This window comes from Vigna angularis, chromosome 8 (assembly GCF_016808095.1).
Source record: "Vigna angularis cultivar LongXiaoDou No.4 chromosome 8, ASM1680809v1, whole genome shotgun sequence".
In the NCBI taxonomy this organism is placed as follows: Eukaryota; Viridiplantae; Streptophyta; class Magnoliopsida; order Fabales; family Fabaceae; genus Vigna; species Vigna angularis.
This window is the reverse complement of record NC_068977.1, coordinates 232,822-255,323: the sequence shown is the minus strand read 5'-3', so window position 1 is coordinate 255,323 and position 22,502 is coordinate 232,822. Positions and strand designations below refer to the sequence as shown.

Genomic DNA, 22,502 nt, shown 5'->3' with positions numbered 1-22,502 from the left:
GGCAGAGCAGTTTATGGTTAGGAAGATGCCTTTTAACAGACAAACCAAAACAACCATATTGTAGTACAATGAAAATCCAATAAATGTCACAAGGAGTAGGTCCACACACAACATTTGAAATGCCCCATGCATCATCATACTCATCATGCAATGCAAGGTACTGATCATGATAGTGATAACTCACACACATCAGGAACATGCACCATGCACCCAGCTGGGTAGTTCTGTCATTTCCTTTTTCAAATTTAACTTTCACTTCATCAAATTCTTTCTTTGCCTGTCATTTCCACTAGATAAATCTTATAATGAAAAACTTAATAAGGTTTTAAATGTTTTGTAAATTTAGGTTTTTAAACTAATTTTTTATTAAAAAATTATTGATTAATTAAAATATTTTTATGCTCGTTTAACTAGTATGTCATTTTACTTTTTCTATCAATGGGTTAAAAAAAGTAATTATTTCTGTTTTCTTATTTGATTAACTTTGTTTTTCTTTTTTTTTTGTCTATAATTAATATATTTCAATTTGCCGATCCACTTGTTTTTAGAGATGAAATAAACACATTATGATGAAAAAAATTAAAATTTAAGTCTCGTCATATCATTCATTACAAAATTCAAATTACCCTTACATAAAAAAATATTTTTAGTAATAAATATAATAATTTATTTTTAATAAAATTTTAATTGAAAATTTCTAAATTTTTTAGTCACTCAAAATTTAGTTAAATCATGCGTGAAGTATGACAATTTATCAAATATCTTAATTAGACTTTAAAAGTTTATATAAATACTCTTTATCTTTCTCATCTAATACATTAATATTTACTGGAATATATTCAGTGAGACTTACCTTCGTTTTTAAATTTATCAAACTAACCTTATAACTTCTAAATATTAGTGAAAGAGTGGAATCCATGATCTCTCTCACATTTCTTTTCAATTTTACCTTACATATGTTGTTGATAGAATCACATGTTACTAATAATACAAAAATCATTAAGAAATTAATGTTTCATATAAATATATATTCTTTTTGGGTTTCAATTGACTATGTAACAATAAGTTTTTCATTTTTAAAAATAACATAATGTTAGTAAAATATTAAGATAAATACTCACAAACTTTCTTTTAATGTATCTTTCGTTGACATGAAATGCATTCATTTAACTTCGATTAATAATTACTTAAGTTAGAGATTCTACATCATTGATAATGCAATATGAGTTTCAATTTTATAAATGAAGGTAATACCTTATCCATTTGAAAAAATATTTTCCACAAATAATATATATCAACCAAGTCTATTATCTTAATTGACATGATGTGCATTCATTCAACTTCGATTGATAATATAACTAAATTATGAACTCCACATCATTAATCATGCAATATTTCGAGTCTCAATTTTATAAATGCTGGTAAGACCTTATCCATTTGGGAAAATATTTTTCACAATTTGATAATATATGTACCAACCAAGTCTAATGTCTTAAATTTGATAAATGTTCTCCAACATTTTACATTGGCCTTTGAAGTACACGAAATAAAGGTGGTAACAAAGCATCGTAGTCAAGTATGTTCTTAAAGAACAACACAAAATTGTTTCAATTAAAATTTGAGAAAATTTATAATAGACTTATAATATGTAGGTGTTAACAAATTAGGACAAATAATTTTTTCAATTTTTTCAATGGGATAGTTTAAGATTTAATACAAATATTTAATGTTTAACTATTTATTAAATATCGAATGAAAATTATAGATTGTTTAATGTGTTCATGAATAAAATATTTAATTTAAAATAAAATTAGTTTAATAAAAACAAATAATATCATGCAAATATTTTGCAATATATATTGTTTTTATCGGGATATGAAGCATAAACCTTCAAATAGTTGGTAAAATCTAAGTGGATTGCATAATCCTAATGTATGCTCTTGTGTGGGTTGGAACATGAGAAAAAAATTCACTTGCAAAAACTATTCGATAGTGAAGTCAGATATTTATGAATAAAAGATAAATTATGAAAGAATGTCATGAAATACCATGTGTATTTATAGAGTTTTTGGGTCGTATGACCTATGGGATAAAAACAAATAATATCAAAATGATATCAAATAATATCACTAACAATAATAACTTACCATATATATGAATAATCAATAGAATAATCAATATGATACGTTACTTTATTAACCAAATATTATGTAAATATATGGTATTAGAAAATATAATAACATAATCACACTAACAAGATTTAGTTAAATACTATATTAATATATGAATATTTATGTCAACAAATATATCTTAAAATATTACATAATCATTGTAGGTCAACAATGCTTAATAGACCTTGTTGAACATGTTACTTAACATATTTATTGGATGATGATAGGCATATCTTATTCTTAAAATTAATCAAACTACAATTTCCTCTTTAATCTCCCTACATTATATTTTACAAATTTTCTATAATTTAATCTTTACAATTTTAAACAAACCATGACTAAAGTCACTTTTAGAATCTAAAATAATTAATTAGTCTGTATAATGTTTACTATTCCTAATAAACATCTATAATAACATTACTTATATGTACTAAATTGATTTTAATAATTATTTGTAATATTTCAAATTTAAACATCTAAATAACACATTTAAAAATTAAAAAAAATTCAATATCAATCCTCTTCAACAACAATATAATAGAGAGATGATTGAAATCTAAAAAACAACCACTATTTCAATTTCAAAAAAGAAAATGTTGATCTAGAACACTAACCCCAAATACAATTGTTCATCTCCAAATGCAAATACTTCAATCCGAACAATCATAAATGTGAACCACCTCCAATAAATAACAGAAAATAACTTCAAACAAGTCTACAAATCACCTTATTTTCATATACCAAAGAAGAAGAAAAAAAAATACAATCTAAATGTAAAAAAAAAACACAAGAAAGAAAAGTACCAATTCAAAATTTAAATAATTTTACATAATTTAAGATAAAAAAATTTAAAATAATTACAAAATGACATCTTTCACCTCATATTCTTTAGCAATTACAAAAAGGTGAGATAAGTGACATAATTAACTCCTTTTGGATCAGTGGATGAAGTTTGTTTTCTCATGTAATAGTTTTTGTATGTAGAGAATGAGAACATGGAAGTGATAGATAGCAATATGGTTAAAGAAGAAACATGATAGTGTTTTTTTTTTATTATTTAATTTCTTTTTATGATGTATGATGTGTGAGAATGGAAGCAATTTAGAAATGGTATTGGACAGAAGAGTGTTTGGTGGTCACATGGTTTGTCTTTTCCTTGTTTGGTGTTTATGATACGTTTGACAGAGTTGTTTGTGTTTTGAGGCTTTTGAGAAAACCCATAAGAAAGAAAAACCGTCCAAACCCCACAAACTCGTTCATTCATTATGTTCTTCTTTTCTTTATTAAACATCTTTTCCAAAACTCAATCACTTTCAAATCAAAAACCCACTACTCTTTCTCTTGATTAAGACATCATATTATTATTATCTTCTTTTAATTCTTAATCATCTTTTAAACTCTCTCTAACCCTAAATCACATATAATAACATTTTTCTTACATTCTTTATAATATAATGTATGAAAAAACGTTGGATGGTAGTTAGGAAGAAGAATGGATGATGGCCACATCTTCATGTCATGTGGGTTACCTGTTATGATGGTGACTCATGTTAATGATAGTCCATTCATTTTAACATGGAAAAACATTTTCATCTCATTCTATTTCATAAGAAATATATATTACTTACAATTTCTTTTTCTTAATTACCATTATTAATCAATTTTTCTTCCCTTTTTCACTATTCATAAGTTACTTTTCAAAAGGGCAATATTAAAAACCATTAATTAATCTATGTATGTTTGTAATTCCATAGAATACCTTATTTTTAACTTCTGTTTTTTTTTATAAACTAAAACAAACATATAGAAATTTTTTAAATTATTAACTCATAATTTTCAAACACCAATTTAAAATTATGTTTTATTAAATTGTAAAGATTTAAATATCAATTCATTATTAAATTATACAATACATTATAATGGCCGATCTTTATATATATATATATATATATATATATATATATATATATATATATATATATATATATATATATAAACCTTTTCTAAAGATTAAATTACCTCAGATTATACATTATAAACCAGATGAGTAATTTATTTTCATCACAGAATATGTAATCAAACACAACACGAAAGTCTCTTATTTTATTTATTTTTTTAAATAAGAAGAAAATTGTTTCCCTTTACTTGTGTCTTTTTTCTTTGCAAATTTAATAAAAATAATATCAACTTATTTGGATTTGGATATTCAACCAAATGAAGCATCAAAATGTTTTCGTGGGGGTTTGAATCTATATTTTGGTTTTATACTTTGAATATAACCTTAAATTTCTCTAAATCCAAAAGTTAGAGATATCTTCAAGAAATCAGATAATCTTTTATTTTAATTTCTTGTAATATTTAAAAAAAAATATATATTTGTTAAAATATTGGAAACTGCCTCCTATATATTGAAAGGTTTTTGAAGTGTAAGTATGTGATTGGTCATTATCAATAGTCATTTTCGTTGCAATAAACTTATGGTATAATGCAAGCTTTGGGTCACAATCTGCTAGTTTCATGAGATGCATCATGGCCAGCATTTTCAGAATTTCAAAGTCTCATCAGATTAATTAATCAAAAATCCAATAAGACAAAAGGGAGAGAGAAAATCCTGCATGCTTCGTTTCAAATTACACGTCTCTTTCTCTCTGTTCTTACAAATAATATATATTTTTTAATTTTTTTCCTCAGAAAATGATCATTCCCAATACGTATATATATAGCCGCACAATTTTCGTTGAATTTATCTTGTGCCAAACAAAAACGTGAACATCACAAATTTTATATCCTTCAATTTAGTCAAATAATTCACATCAAAATTTAGATGTTGCTCACTGTCTCAAGTAATCTGCAAAATTCTTTCTTCATCGCTTCCTTAGGGATTAAGAGTCAAACCATCAAACACAAACATTAAACTTAACTAAATTCTACCAAATCCACTTATAATATAAGATTTCTAATAATATTTTATAAATTTTTATCAATGTAATATTTCTAATGCGTATATATATATATATATATATATATATATATATATATATATATATATAATGTAAAATTAAATATTAATAGAATTTGAAAGCATGTATATCAATAAATTTAACAAACAAAACCAAAACATATATATCTTGAATGGAAAACTATATATTAATAGAAAACCTCTCGATATAAGAAAATTAGTGTTTCTTAAAACTTTCCTAATCAATCTTAAAAACAAAATTCCTAACAAACTATCAATGAAGAATGAACTTAATATCAATAAAAATAATAATTACCACAATATAAAAATTCTACTTTTAATATGTCAAAATAAAAAATAGTTTATTTAACATTGGTAAAAAAAAATCTTAACTATTATTAAATAAGTAATAACAATTATCTTTAACAATAACAATCCTAATAATTTTAAAAAAGTGAAATTTTCACAATTATTAAAAAAAATTCTTTAATTGATAAAAAAGATATTTAGAAACGACTAAAAATAATAAAATTAACATAAGGTCAATCACCTATTTGAAAAATAAACTCCACCTTTGTTCTTAAAAAATAAAAAGATGAAAAAATATTTAAATTGTCTTATATTTTTGGACTTGTAAAATGGAGATAAATATTATGGTAGGAACATATGTGAGACTATGGTAGAAACAACGCTTAGATTAAGTTGTTAGAAAAATATAAAAAGAAAATACAGTACAAAAATTTTAATTTTTTTTTGTGATCAAACTTAATCTAACTTCAAATTCTAATATCTTGAATTTGAACCTTATCGATAAAGAAAAAAATGTAGTTAAAAAGAAGAGATGATATTAAAAGTGATGACCCAAATTCTTCCACAAGCATGGAGAGAAGTGATAAAAAAAATATTGTACACAGTGTTCTGCTTTTGATGCCTTCTTCCTTTACCAAATACATATACTGATGCATGTCTCTTTCACCAACTTGTTTTTTGTTTTAGGATGTTCCTAAAGTCAGTTGCTGCCCCCTTCAGGAGCGGTGGCTGATGGGTTTGGGCCCTGTTGGTGGGCCACCCAAGGAGTTCATTTGCCACTTGTCTCTTTGTGTGATGGCCCACAGGCCCAGATGGTCTTCTTCCACCTCTCTCTTTTTCTGCTTTTTCTTTTGCCTTTTTCTCACCATTCCTCAGACTTATGAGCACATATGTTACATGATATTGCACAATCATGATAATGTGGTTTTGTCACTTTTTGGAATGTGTCCCATACGCTATAGTCTTCCCACTTACCATCTTCTGTATTGGATGCTCACTGTGGGGTCTCAAAAGTGAGAGAGTAAAGCTTGGAGAGTGACTCAAAACCAACCAAAATCAAAAACCATAGCATAATAATAACAGTAATAATGGTGTTGATAATGGCCACTTTGGTGGGGATCTTGATGGAATTGATAAGATAAGATACACGAATGTGTGTCACTGCCACTACGGCTCAATCATTGTAACGAACAAAGGAGGAAGCAGTGAAAAACTTTCCTTTGGGTGAAACACCTTTCAAGGAACTCTCTTCAAACAAAGGTCAGTGTAAAGATCCGTTTTTTATCATCAAAACCTGTTTTTTATCGTCAAAAGTTGTTCATTTCACCTCTTGCTTTTAGATTTGTTAATTTCCTCATGAAATTGGTAGGTTTTGGTATTTAACCATCATGGTTTGGATGGTAAAGCAATATAGGGTTTTGTTCACTTTGATACACAGTTCTATGAACCTGGGATAAAGGAGTGATTACATATCAGCTTGTGTTCTGGGATTATGTAAGGTAAGATGCTGTGGTTTTTCATTTGGCAGGTTTGGCTTTGTTGCTAATTTTCTGTTTTAGTAAAATCCATCAAGACAATGAATTGAAGAATGATATTCATGCACTGGTTTGGTGCTAGTTTCTTGATCTAATCAATAGATTGGCTGCATTTATCGTATGCTATTACACAAACATAGACATGAGGATTCAATAACTCTTCACCAAATGCTTAAATTTCCAACCATGTTACATTATATTGGTTCACTGGTTAGGTGTATAATTTCTGTTGTTTGAAAGCCTTAATCTGCTGAATAGACAATGTCAGAAGTTTTCCAACACTCCAAAGTCTGATAGATTCTGTTGTGCTGTGTTGTGTCTCTTCAGTCTTTGTACTGTTGTTGAGGTTAGGTTTTTGTTTTGTTGAATATTGAATATGCACTCAAGGTTGTAATGGGTACGTCAAAATGACTTCATATTTGTTTCTTTCCCATTTTATTTAGCAAATTAGTCGATCCAAAACTTTAATTTCTGAAGTCCATGCACCTTTTCAAATTCAAATGTCTACTTCATCGAATTTGTCGAACAAATAATCATTAACAGCTTTGCTTAAAGTCCAATTTCAATTTGTAAATAAAGTCAGCATTCAGCAAAGTTTTATTCTCTATGTTCACATTACTTTATTCTATGAGCATTTCAAAATCCCTCCAAACACGATCAACCTGGTACATAGTTTGTTTGACTGTGCATGATATTTTCTGGTGCATCTGAAAGAACACTGCAATGAACTTTGACCACTGAGTCAAGTCAGAAACCATCAGCTTCCTATGAAGCACTGTTGGTCTGACTACTATTTGTTGCTTTGGCTTTAAACTTCAAATTGAAATTAGTTCTGGAAAAATTGAACATAATCCAAACAGGAACTGGAAAAAAGCATGAAAATTTTCATCTGGGGTTGATTCTCAAATATTACTGTATAAATGAAAAACAAAGGACAGTGTGTGACCAGTGTACTTTTCTAAAAGGGAGAGTTGCAGGTATCATATAGAGGGACAGTAGTCTGCAGGCTGTTTTTTGTAGGCACCTGCTCAGAATCACGCAAAAGAGTTGCACGGATCTTTTTCATTGTTGACGTGAAAGAAATGTACCTCACAATGTACTGATCCTCATATAAAAAGGGTGAAACACTGATTCCAAGTGAAAATGGAGGGAAGTACCAGTTAATGGTGGGTGCATATAACTTTTGGAGTGAAGGTGAAAATGTGACTAAAAAATATCACATTGAATGAAGATGAACATATTGAGCAATTTATAAATAGCTTAGATTCATACTTCAAATGTGTTTGGTTAAGCAGCTATATGGAATTTACCTTCTCTTAGACATACAGTAATCACCAAATTGTGAAATTGTTTTTAATCTTGTTTGCTGTTTTCAAAGATTTTACAGGGAACAGATAAAAACTTAATGTCTTGTGGTTTTAAGGAATGATATTTTGACAATTTCCAGTTTAGGTACTTCACAATCTTACTATAATAATAGTAAGATATGTGTCAGGAAAATAGTCTTTAAACTTTATTATTATATTAATGTAAGAGGGTGGTTGTTAATTGATTGAACATGGAAAAGAAATTTTCACAGCATCATTTTCATATGGTTTCTGTCAAGGTTTTGAATGCATTATATGTACTTAAGTGAGATGAGAAGACCAGTGTATAAGTGACAATGGAACTCATGAATAGTTTGTTATTCAAAACTTTCTTTTTCCTTGTTCTCAATCACATCATCAATCTTAATTTTTTCTTCTCTTTTGTCTCTTTTTATCACATATTTATATAGGAAAGTTGGATCATTTTGTTGATTTGGAATCACTGATGGTGATAATAAATCTACCTCTACATACTGATGTAGTAAAACTTTTTAGTTAACCCAAAAGTCAATGCAAAAACAGGTTTTGTCATGGGATGATGCAACTGGAGTTGTTCACTTATACTGTATTTTCAGTGTTGACAGGTTCAGAACTTCTGGATGTAGCTTTTTGAAAACCTGTACTGTAACAGTATGGAACTGTAGTACCTAATAGCTTATAGGAAATTTCTTCCTAAAATGTGTTTCTGAATTTGATTTAACCTGGATTGGTTCACTATGTGTAGTTGATAAATGAAGTAAACCAGTGGAACATGAATAGAACCTTTTGGTTGAAAAAAAGAAGAGATACTCTGCAGAGATTTTGCCTAATAACTAAAAATTCTCAAAATTTGATTACATGAGTAAAACCTTTTAGTGCATGCTTCAGTTAAATCTGAAGGCAGCAAAATATGTAAATAACAGAAGTCACAGAGAATAATATGTGAATAACTGATTTTAGAAAAATCATTGTTTCTGAATTATCATAATTATAAATAATACTTAGCAGAAAAATATAATACTGGTTTGGAATTCAGAAACTTTGAAGGGAATAGAAACTAATCAGTAATTAGTGGTGGTAGGTAAGTTTATTACCATGGTTTTCAGGCCTCAGTATTTGTAATCATGTCACCGACCACAAAGACCAGAGAACAGTGGTGTTGGCAGCAAAAGTCACTTTCAATTAGTGCTAAATCCCAAGGTTGATGTGCAGAAAAAGACTTCTCTAGAGATGGATAACTAGACAAATCTAAAGCATCTCATCAAGTTTCAATGTCATCCTCCTCATTTTTTGTACACTTTCCAATTTTGTTAATGGATATATTTTGATAAAAAGTAAACTTATAAATTTGGAAAACAATTTTATATTTTTTTATGAATGATTTTAAATTCATATGTAAATTGTGTTTATTTTATTAAAAACTTTAATTTATTACATTTTAGAAAGTATTTTTTGGAAAAATGTATCCAAATACATAAGCATAAGTAGCAATGTTTCTTTTGATGATGTTACAAAATTAGAAGTTACCACTAGTACAGAAATGACCTTTAAGGTCACCTCGTAGATGTCGGACCACAAAATAATCAACGTAAATTATTGACCGGTGACATTTTCGTAAATAAGTTGGGTATATAGATGTCTGTTAGGAGGAGCCCTCTATAATATTATAGACGTCGGGGCCCCTCCTAACGGACGTCTATATGCCTGACAGGTAGATGAATAGTCATTATTTTCCGCCATATAGACGTCTGATCCCGCCATCCCGACGTCTATATACGATTATCGACGTCGGCCCCATGTAACAGAAGTCTATATGGCTGACAAGATAGGTGAAAAGTTAACCTAGACGTCGGACACCCTCTTAACCGACGTCTATATGTCCTGCGAATATTAATTTTTAAATGAGAAAGACGTCATATTAGTGAGGGTCCCGACGTCTATACTATTATAGACGTCAGTCCCCATCAATGCCCGACGTTTATAGTCTATTATACTGGAAAACGCGAACCCGCGAGGAGTTACGCTCACTGTTCATCGTCTTCCTCCTCGCGTTTTCTCTCCACGGCATTGCATTTTCAGGTGCGTTTTCTCTCTTTTGGACCGTTTAAATTTACTTTTACTTCGATTAAATTACTCTTTCATGAAATATCTTCCATTTGAACCGATTAAAATTCATTTTCGTTGCGTTTTGGTGCAGTTTCTAGCGTGTTCTTGGGTGGCGTTTTTGACCATTTTTGGCCTACGTTTTTGGGCGTGCACTCCTCCATTTCCCTCCATTGTTTTTTTAATCTGCTAAAAAGGTTAGCTTCTTTGTTGAAAGCTTTTTTTGTATGCATGTTATTGGCTTTTGTGTATGCATGTTATTGGCTTTTGCATATGCATGTTTTTGGCTTTTAGGTATGCATGTGTTATTGGCTTTTGAATATGCATGTGATAAAGTTTAGTTGTGTTATTATAATTGGCATGAAAGTTTATAAGTATCAAATCATTGTGTGAAACTTAGTTCCCGTTTGAAATTTAACACAAACGATTAATCTTTTAATCGTTTGTATTAAATTTTGAATTATCCGATTGGACAGTTTGAAAAAATTATTTTTCATAATTTGCTATAACATGTATGTTGGAGTTTATGGATAAGATTGATAAAATTTCGGTTCAGTATTTGTGTTATTCTCCGAATGCATATTTGATTGTGGTCATCCTTGACTACTCTCATTTCGTGTATTTCGGAGACCAATGCGAAATGCTACCGAAATCTTATCAAATTTATGATGTAGACTTCTTTGCATGTGTCTTAGCAATTTATGAAAAATAATTTTTCTGAATGGGTAGGGCCTAACCTTGTGAGAGTTAAAAAATTGAAACTGATGAAGTATGTTACGAACATAGTATGGATCGAAGCTGGATGAATGAACGTTGCATCAATGAAGAATATGAGAAGGGTATTTCGGTGTTCTTGTAATATGTTCAACAAAACGCAAAGTCTATGAACGGGACATATTTTTGTCCTTGTGTTCATTGTCTTAATCAAATACGACAAGACTTAGGCAATGTGCGTGACCATCTATTCATGTTCGGCATAATGAGAACTTATACCGTTTGGACTTGGCATGGAGAAGTACTAGACCAACCTACCACGTCACGAGGAACAAATTATGTGGAAGAATGGATGAATGATCATTTAGAGGACATGATACGTGATGTTGGTGAAGATAATTTTAGAAGAGCTAATTTGTATGATTCTCTTATAAATGATTCAGAGCAATCGTTGTTCCCAGGATGCTCGAACTTTACACGTCTGTCTGCAACTTTGAAGTTGTTTAGTTTAAAAGCAAGGAATGGATGGACCGATAAAAGTTTCACAAATTTGTTGGAGTTGTTGAAGGAGATGCTTCCAGAAAATACTACTCTACCTATTCGTAATTACGAGGCAAAAATTTTTTTATGTCCAATGGGTCTTGAATATCAAAAGATACATGTTTGTCCTAATGATTGTGTTTTGTACATAAAGGAGTTTGTTTCGCTAAAGTATTGTCCAACATGTGGTTTATCCCGTTTTAAAAAGAAATCTGACAGAAACACTAGTGATGAAAGTAATGATGGTGCACCTGCTAAGGTGATGTGGTATTTGCCTATAATACCTAGGTTGAAACGTATGTTCTCTGTTAAAGAAGATGTAAAGAACCTTAAATGGCACGTTGTCGAAAGAAAGTGCGATAATCTTCTTCGACACCCAACTGATTCTCTACAATGGAAGAAGATCGATGAAACATTTCCAGAATTTGGTGCAGATCCAAGAAACTTGACCTGCACTTGCAACTGATGGTATGAATCCTTATGGGAACTTAAGTAGCAAACACAGTTCATGGCCAGTTATGTTGATGATATACAATTTTTCTCCTTTGTTGTGCATGAAGAGAAAATATGTGATGTTGTCCATGATGATATCGAGTTCTAGACAACCTGGAAATGACATTGATGTTTACTTGAAACCTTTAATTGATGATTCGAAATTGTTGTGGGAAGAAGGGATCGAAGTGTTCGATTCACATGTTCAAGAAAATTTCCGTTTGCGTGCAATGTTATTTTGCACTATAAATGATTTCCCAGCCTATGGAAACTTGAGCGGTTATAGTGTTAAAGGTCATTTTGCATGTCCCATTTGTGATGAAAACACTAGTTACCTTCAATTGAAGCATGGTCAGAAGACAGTATATACAAGACATCGGAAATTTCTTCCTCGTAATCACCCTTATCGTAGATTGAAAAAAACATTTAATGGAAGTGTTGAGGATGAGGTTGTGTCTAGACCCCGGAATGGTGAAGAGGTGTACAATGAAGTTAAAAACATTGACATTGTGTTCGAAAAACATCATAAAAGTACCTTTGCAAAAAACATTTGGAAGAAACGATCAATATTTTTTAATCTTCCATACTGGTGTAAACTTGATGTTGGACATTGCCTTGATGTGATGCACGTAAAAAAAAATGTTTGGGATAGTGTCATCGAAACTTTATTAAACATGAAAGGGAATAGCAAAGACAGAATAAAAGCACGACAAGATTTGGCTGACATGGGAATCCGATCTGAGTTACATCCACAGACAATAGGAAGACGCACCTATCTACCCCCAGCCTGTCACACTCTTTCTAAAAAAGAAAAACAAAGTTTTTGTAACTCTTTAAGAAGTGTGAAGGTTCCACAAGGTTATTATTCAATTATTAGTAACCTTGTTTCTATGCAAGAGTTAAAGTTAGTTGGTTTAAAGTCTCACGATTGTCATGTATTGATGCAACAATTGTTACCAGTTGTTATTCAAGGCATATTACCTCCTTCTGTTAGGGGTATTTTGACACGTCTGAGTTTGTTCTTTAATGTCATTTGTAAGAAAGTTGTTGACCCTTGAGGTTTAGATCAATTGGAAAATGAAGGAATAAGACTACTATGTGAATTGGAGATGTATTTTCTACCTTCTTCTTTTGATATCATGGTTCATTTGATTGTTCATCTAGTTAGAGAAATTTGAATATGTGGGCCGATTTTCTTAAGGTGGATGTACCCTGTTGAAAGATACATGAAGATCTTAAAGGGATATGTCAATAATCAGTATCGACCAGAAGCTTCAATCATAGAGCGATACGTTGCAGAAGAAGCCATTGAATTTTGTTCAAGTTATATGCCAAGTTGTGAACTAGTGGGTCTTCCCAAGAGCAGACATGAAGGAAAATGTGAAGGTAAGGGTGTTCGAGGTGTGAGAATTCAAAGTGTTAGTAGAAAAGAAGTTGATCAAGCTCATTTGTACATCTTAAACAACATTATTGATGTGATTCCTTACATTTCTGAACACGTTAATGAAATAAAGGCATCACACCCAAGAATGAGCGAACAATGACATCTTAATGAACATGTCAAAACCTTCTTACAATGGTTTAAGAAAAAGATTTATGCGACTCCATATGTTTCTGAAAGTCTATTGAGGTTATCTCGTGGGCCGAACACAGATGTCATTACATATGGTGGGTATTATATAAACAATATTTCTTTTCAGACAAAGGTAGAAGATGACAAAAGTAGAGTTCAATATAGTGGGGTTACACTACAAGCCGAGGTTGTGCTCTTTGCTAATTCTAAAGACAAAGATCCAATCACAGCATCCATGAGTTATTTTGGAATAATACAAGAAATATGGGAAGTTGATTATGTCAGTTTTAGAGTCCCAGTGTTCAAGTATAAATGAGTTGATATAAATTCTGGTGTCATGACAGATGACTTTGGTTTCTCATTGGTAGACTTTAACAAGATGAATTACACTGATGAACCATTTATTATGGCTAGTCAAGCAAGACAAATATTCTACGTAAATGATCCAGCGAATAAAAAATGGTCAGTGGTTTTGGAAGGAAAAAACATGCATAGATATGATGATGAAGATTCTCTTGATATACTTGAGACAACATCTGTTGCATCAAGACCCACTGAAGACTCAGTTGATGACGTTGCATCAAGACCCATTGAAGAGAAACTGCATTCCATGGCGCAAGACACCATGGGGTTGCCCACTGAAGCTCCCACAACACCTTGTGTCAGCACTAGAGGATCATGCTCTGCTGTATAACCTACTGAGTATAGTGGTCAGTATGAGCTGTTGGTTGATGGGGATCCCCCACATATTGTGGCTGTCGGACGAGTACTTGAGGGAGGGCAGACTATTCATGGTGTTCCCATATTATCCCACCATGTGCATGTGATGATTGACGAGGTTCGGGATCCCCAGGCTCAGGTGCTTGTACCCACTCCAGAAATTCATTTTGTGGGAGAGGCCATAGGATCATTTATAGTCTGGCTTAGAGCATTGATCATGTCACACATTGCTACTCCACATGTATAATATTTTTATTATTAGTATTTCTATGTTAAATTTAAAAATATTTATTGATAACTTTGAAATTCTTATCTTCACTTCACACGTCCTTAAAAGCAGCCGATGCATGAACCAATCATAGATGAAGATTATGAGATGGCTGAAGTGGAGGATGATCCTCTACCAAAGCTAATGACAAGATTAACCAGGTTGAAGAGAGGAGCACTAGAAATATATTGGGATTTGAGAGTATTTGGTCTTCCCCCCATGTGCTATTATATATCACATTCAATGATGCATTGGAGATCATTGGGGGAGACATGATATTGAATATTTTCATCCTTTAACTATGATGCATGTAAGATAGTTAATTTTGTCTTCCATATTAGTTTTATTTAGATTCCTAGTTTCTAACAACTTAACTTTGTTGTTTTAGGTACATGGACACAATCATTGTAGACCAAGGTCGGTGTTCCATGTACGAATTTGTTGAACCTCAGACCATTCAATCTTCTGGTAACACATTTAAAAGCAAACACTATTATTTACAAACATGGATGGCTGAGTCAAATAGAGATGTATATCTTGTGCCATACATTGATGGGTATATGTTATTTTATGTAAAAGTTCATTAAAGTTTACTTAATTAGTTTACTAAATATTTATGATTCATGATAGGTCTCACTGGCAGCTGATGATCACCATTCCCAGACAATGTAGAATTATATGGTTTTGTTCGCTGCACAGAAGATGAAAAATGACTTGAGAAACATGCTTCAAGGGTAAGTGTTTCTCCAAAAATGACTTTGAATTTCATGTTGACCTTAAATTTTTATGATAAATATAGTTATTAATTTTACTTTGTGTTTTCAATCTAAATAGAGTTATGGGTAAATCTCGAGGTCAACTAGTTCAAGTTTTGTATCCAAAGGTTGTAAGTTATTTATAGTTCTAATTCATTTTCTATGCTATGGAATGATCTAAATTCTTGACTATTTAGTTTGTCGTTTTAGTGTAACAAGCAGCTAGATTCATGGGAATGTGACTTCTATGTCATGTCTTGGATTAAGACTATCATTCGAGCTGCCATTACAGATGACTGGAATGAGGTAATGATGCATACCTTTAATACATTACAAATCAAATTCATTTTTGAACATATATGAAACCATAATGAATCTTTCTTCATTTTGCAGCGCTTCAAGAATACATCTCCTATACTAGAGGACACAATTAGGCTGATAAGGCAAGAGTGAACAACTTATCTTCTGCAAAGATGGAGTTAGGAACACTTATATTTGTTGTTGAACATACTTAGGATTAGTTTAATTTTATATTTTGATAGTTTTGGTATTGGATTGTTTTTTAGATTAAGTAGAACTTTCTTTAGTTGAAACGCATATATATATATATGTATATATATATATATATATATATATATATATACATATATATATATATATATTATAGTATATTGTTCTAGGATAATTTTCTGTTTTTTAGGTATGGTTTTATTTTAAAAATAAATTAATTTTTAAAAAAATACCTAGTAGATGTCTGTTAATGCCATGTCTGACGTCTATAGACGTCTGTTAGTGGACAAACAGACATCCAATGAGTTATAGTGGACAAAACGTTTCAGGGCCTATAGACGTCAGATATGGATACATTCGACGTTTGATATATCCACATCTGACGTTTATATAGACGTCTAGTATATCCACATCCGACGTCTGGTATATCCAGTCTGACGTCTATATAGACGTCTGGTATATCCAGTTCGACGTCTTATTAACGTTACTCACAAACACGTCGGATCTGAATCTGACGTTAAAAGGTCAAAATAACAGACGTCTAAAGCTCTTTCTGCACTAGTGTACAATGGTTCATCTTTGACTTTGACTTATATAGATAAAGGAAACTAGTTTCTTTTGTGATTATATAGAATGTTAGTTTGATTACCCTAGAGGTGAATTACAAAATTAGCGTAATAGTTCATTTATATAATTTGAATCTCAAATGAGTTTTAAAGATCTTTAAATATGTTAATATGATTTTTAAAGATAAATTTTATATAATTGACTTAGATGGTGGATAGGGATAATTTCTTGTCTCCACTTATTAAACCCCACCCCTTTATATGACAACAAAAATGATTGAATTTTATATTGTGTGAATCTATAAAAAGATTGAGTTAAGGAATAAAATATGTTTTTCATCTTTATAAATTTGTAAATCTTTGTTTTTCGTTTCTCTAAAATTGTTAGTAGGTCATCCAAAATTATAGATGTGTTATTATTATTTTAGGATTTCAAATATCCATTAATGACATGTATGATAAAATATATTGTTCGATCTTTTAAATTTATTTTTCATCTTCAAAAATTTGTAATACTTTTTAGGTCTTCAAAATTATAAATGTATTATTTTTTATCCTTCAAAAATTTCTAGTATTTTTTAGATTTTCAAGAATATATATGTATTATTGTGATTAATAAAGATGAACACATTTCAGTATTTAACTTATTATCTGCATAAAAAAATTGACTATATTAAATGGAAAGTCATGTAAAATAAATAATTGATTAAGTTAAAAAGATAATAGATTATATTAGATGGATAATTAATTACATTAAGTTTATAAATATATAATCAATCAAGTAAAGTAAATAATTATGTTAAAGCAAATAATTAAATAAATATTAAAGGTCATTAACAAATTTTGGTTCTATCAATAAAATAACACATTTGAAAATATGAAAATTATAAAATACTGAAATTAAAAAAAAGGACTAAAATCAAACATCTTTATATTTATAATAATGGATTTCAACTCTAGCAACATCAACACCACATCTATAATTTTAGAGAACTTAAAAAGTTTTAGAAAAGAAAAACAAACATTTGTAATTTTTTTATAGAACATTTTACCCTAAATTAATTGTATAGATATTAAATTAATGTGTGTGATAAAAGCTTATACATGTGTGGTCCTATTTTTACACTAAAATATCCAATTTCATATCAGTTTCATCCTTGCAATTAACAAGATTCTATGCTATGCAACTATTTTTTTCACTGAGATGCAAAGCAATGGCTTTAATAAGAGGTTCCTGAATATCCCTTCAAGTTAAATAGGAGTTAAGATTTACATGGTGATAAGGATAGACCCTACATAGATTGACATATTATTGGTTATATTTACTAATAAACTTTGTTTAAAAGAATAAAATATAAAATGTCCAAAATTTTAATCGTTACTTTCCTAATCAATTACTATTGAAGTTTATTATCATTTATACTTAATTACAATTTCATACCTATGTTTTGTTAATTCTGCCATTTTGGCTTTTGCACTTTTATACACTATTTCAATCTTTAACTTTCAATTATACTTAACTTTGTTTTAGTTTTTCACCATGGATAGTTCTTTCTACTTTAAACAAAAGAGTGAAAATTAAAAAGAGTTACTATCAGTTGTCATTTACTATTTTTAAATTTGAAATATAACTAAATTACGGATAACTTAAAATTAAGAATTAAAATTATGTAAAATATAAAAAAACTAAAATCATGAATAGTTAAAATTAAGAAAAAATCAGCCAAAAAAAAATTAGGAAACAAAATAACTTATAATTTAAATATAACCCATACCCACATTGGAAGTCACTTCTCAGTAGTATGCACATCAAAATTTTAAAACAAGTTTCACCAAACTGTAGCTAGTGAAACGCGGAACACAAGTGGTAGAACAAGTTTCACCATCGTCGTTCACCGAAGACGTTACCCGGCCACCGTCAGGTATTTTCCGCCACCATTCTTTCCGTATTAGATTTGTGTTTCATCTCGTGGATAATCCTTGACTCAACCTTCTGCGAATAGTTTCTGCTCATAACTTGTCTGATAAAAGGTCTGAACGTAGAGTTGTAGTCATTACGAGTATGAATGCTTGATGATGATTCTCAAGTATGTTTGACACTTTATAGCTAATGCATCCTCCGTGTTTTTAGTGACACACGAAGCCTTGAGTGTAGTATTATTATGATAATCGTTGTAACTAAATACACTTGCGAGTGAGAGTTGTTTATAAAAGGGTGATTGAATGAGAAAAAAAGAGAATTGAATTACAATGTATTCTGGTTTTATCAATCTTGAATCTCTATATGTTTCGGTAATATATTTGTATTCTTCCTTGCTTCCTAGAATACGGGTTTTATATTCTTGACTCAGATTTTTTTCTGCTGGGTTATTTCAAATTTTTATAAATCCCATGTTATTTCGTCATAAACTAGATTCCAAATAACATGTGCTGCATTTCTTGTTGTTGCTCATTAAAGAGAGAAATCAGACTTTGTTAATTATTCATCAATTCCTCTTTTTCCTTTTACAAAATAAATGATGTGCAAAAAAAGTGGTTGAGAAATTCTAATGCCATTGTTAACTATCCTGTCTAAATAGTGAAAATAATGACATATAACAGCTAAAGATGGCCATCTGAAAAATTGCCCACTTTGTTGACTATGGATCCATTGGGTCTTAAGTGCATTCGGGTAGAAAGTAACTAATTTTTTTTATCAGCAAAATAGAAATTAACTAATGTTGACAGGTGGTAGAAGTTGGTAATTAGAAGGGAGGTTAAGGTAGTAGGTTGGTAGCCTTCTCTTCTCTAATAAATGCCTATAATTGATCTTTTTTCTGGTTTCTGTCGTGACCATCTCATCATGGGCACCTATTACTGTTGTCTATGCCACTTTCCTCATCGTCGGCCTCCATTCTCAACATCCCTGGTATATTGTTGTCCGCGTTTGATAATAAACTTTTGAATTGTGGTTGTTACAATCAAAGTTTCAAGAATGGCAGGAAGAATATTGTAAGAAAAGAAGGCGGTAAAGAGATATGTAGAGCACAATTTCTATGTCCTGCTACTCCAACAAAGGGTGTTCGGTTTCCTAAAAAAAAGTTATATATACAAGCTCTATTCACCAAAGTAATTCACTACCATATCTAATAAATGTATGATGTGACCACCGATTGTTTACTGAAGTAGCCAGGAAGGCCTTTTATTTTTGACTCTTCCCCTTCTATCTTTGCTCCATTTCTTTCTCTCTATTTTATTGATGTGAGTTTCTTTATAGGAAGCAGTTAAGGGTTGATAAAATTGACAAGAAAAGAGATAAGATAGAGAAAAGGGGACTTTCTTATGATCATCATTCTAATAGGAAGTAAGGCCGAAAAGAAACCGTATGTAAGTAACAAAAGCAGAAAAAAAAGTGAAGACCGCCTTTCTAGAATTTGTTTCTCTGCTCAGATACTTGTAGGTTGGATCCAAATGCTGGTGCATTCAAAAAGCCGCCAAGGTTGTTTTCTCCTGGGTTTATTCAACTTCATTCATCTTATAGTTTTGGGTATTTGACAATATGACAACCACCTTTTTTCTCAAAGGTTGCTGCTAATTAGATGCTATAACTGGACTGAGTCCAAGTTGCTAAGGCCACATGATAGAGTGTAAGAAAAAACAGAAACTAACTTGTAGGATTTTCAATATTCAAGCAAGATAATAATTATTTTATATTAAATGTAGTTGTGTTTGCTGAACATTAACTGAAATTAGTCAAATTGTCTCGTGTCTGATGCTCATTGTTATCTATGGCAATAAGTAGCAATAGGGTATTTGATGAAATCTTATGCTGTTTTACTAATAAAAAAGTGAGTCCAAGTAATTTACCGAGGCTGACTTGAAACTTGATAACACAAAATACAAAAATTAGATTGCAACCAACTCTTTTTGACATTATCCTGAAAGGTTCCATTTTAGTGGATAAGTGAAACTGTGATAGAAGGAAATTCTGGATGATTTTCTCCATTACTCTTTGAAACTGCTAAATGATATAAAATGCTTTGGTTGATTTGCCTTGTATCATTCAGTGTAATTGACTGAGCTTGGATGATGATGTTTGAAATGATTATTGTAGATTAACAGATCTTGGTTTCTTATTGCATAGAGAGTTTTTTGTAGACTTGTACAATCTTCTTATATCATTCATGTAATGCTTACAACCACAAGTTATTTAAATTTCAAATCTATTTGGTGAATAGAAACACTTAGCGGAGACAGCAGTATGATGGTTTTGAGAAACTCTTTCAACTGTCAAGGTTCTTGCTTATAACACAAGAAACACGAAGACAAAAATATATTGACACTGAGATGAAGTGCGATGTATAAACCTTTAATAACCAAGTTGGTTTCCTCAGGTTTCTCCTCTTCGGATTGGTCACGATTGTTTAGGAAATATTGATTCTCAAAATGGTGTTTCTTTCCACGTTGCCACCAAACTATTCAGGTTTTTTCTGGCTACATCGGTTTCTTCTAACTCGTACTTTTTTTATTCCCTGTTTAGCTCTATATTTCTTGATATATTGCAGTTTTCTTTCACCGAGGTGCTCCTTTTTTGCCATCAAAGTTTCCATCCAGAGTTGCTTGTCACAGAGATGTTTCTCTAACACCCCAAACGGTTATTATTACTCAGTTTAAATCTCCTTCAATGTATGTGTTTGTGCATGTGTTTCTAGTGGTAACTATCGTTTTAGGTTACATGCTTTTCTGTTTGCAGACTTTTAGCATACAACGGAGTGAAAAACATGCAAACCATAGTTGCAACAAATTTTTTATCCATGCTGCAAGGAATGATCATCATATAAGCTATGATGATGGCTTGCCTGAAGAGCCCTTTTTGCTATCATTGATCAAAGATGTCATATGGTATTTGTTAGACTTTAACCTGTCATTAAACTGCATAAACGTAATGAAATACTGTCTTTGCCTGCATGAACTGAAACTATTTTTACTTTAATTAAAGTCTCAGAATAAATGTTTCATTGATTCCATGATAATGATTACAGGAAAGGCAAAGACTGTAGTTGTAAGGATGAAGAAAATCATTTATATGTAACAAACTAAACATTAGTAATAACAAAAACATAACAAATTATAATAAACATGATTAATTATTTAGTAATATAAAGACCAGTAGAATTCACCTTTGAATGTTATTGAAAACATACAACGGTATTTGCTAGTAACTATCTCATTGTTTCCAGGGGGCTAAAATATTTATTTGTATTTTTGGCTGAACAACCTAGCCAGCTGAAATACGTGGAGTGGCCAAGTTTTAGCAGTACGGTACGCCAATTAGTGCATTATTTGCGGTTTCTCCACAGTGCTTCCACACTGCATCCATATGTTTCTATTTCATTTTATAATGTGTGAAATGTATTGAATGATTACATGCTTATATTAATCCTTTGCAGCTGAGGACAGCGATTCTGACTCTTATCTTGGTTGCGTTGCTTATTGTTGCATTATCATCTGTTGATTCGGCTCTCTGCTATCTTCTGGCACTAGCTCTTAGGAAAAAACCATAACCTTGTGGTGTTGCCAATGTTACAATAATATATAAGCGTTTGATCTGATGCTTGTAATCTATGTAGGGTCTATCCTTATTATCATGTAAATCTTAACTCCTATTTTGAACTGGAATGGATTATGTTATTCAGGAACCTTTTATTAAAGTCATTGCTTTGTATCTCAGTGAAAGAAATAGTTGCATAGCATAGAATATTGTTAATTCCATGGATGGAAACTAGATATGAAATTGGATATTTGAGTGTAAAAATAGGATCACACATGTATAAGCTTTTATTCACTCATATTAATTTAATATCTATACAATTAATTTAGGGTAAAATGTTTCATAGAAAATTATAAGTGTTTCTTTTCTTTTCTAAAACCCTTAGATTCTCTAAAATTATAAATGTGTTGT

At 30.7% G+C, this 22,502-nt stretch overlaps 1 protein-coding gene across 14 annotated transcripts; it reads left to right on the top strand.

Moving 5' to 3' along the window:
- Positions 1 to 6,202: 6,202 nt before the first annotated feature.
- Positions 6,203 to 22,271, top strand: LOC108345148 (uncharacterized). 14 transcript variants are annotated; one of them, XR_008244833.1, is made up of 10 exons: positions 6,203 to 6,699; positions 6,878 to 6,938; positions 8,926 to 10,399; positions 10,518 to 10,620; positions 14,803 to 15,040; positions 15,119 to 15,286; positions 15,361 to 15,464; positions 15,565 to 15,613; positions 15,696 to 15,791; positions 15,879 to 16,077. XR_008244833.1 is itself a non-coding variant. In XM_017583723.2 (7 exons), the coding sequence occupies exons 3-7, from the start codon at positions 20,987 to 20,989 to the stop codon at positions 22,102 to 22,104; spliced, it is 471 nt and encodes a 156-aa protein (XP_017439212.1). In that variant the 5' UTR covers positions 18,355 to 18,483; positions 20,779 to 20,835; positions 20,935 to 20,986; the 3' UTR covers positions 22,105 to 22,271. The 14 variants fall into 14 exon arrangements, 3 of the variants coding, with proteins under 3 accessions (XP_052723139.1, XP_017439212.1, XP_017439211.1); XR_008244832.1 differs by having other exon boundaries at positions 8,917 to 10,399; XR_008244829.1 differs by having other exon boundaries at positions 6,204 to 6,699; positions 6,809 to 6,938.
- The last annotated feature ends 231 nt before the right edge of the window (positions 22,272 to 22,502 follow it).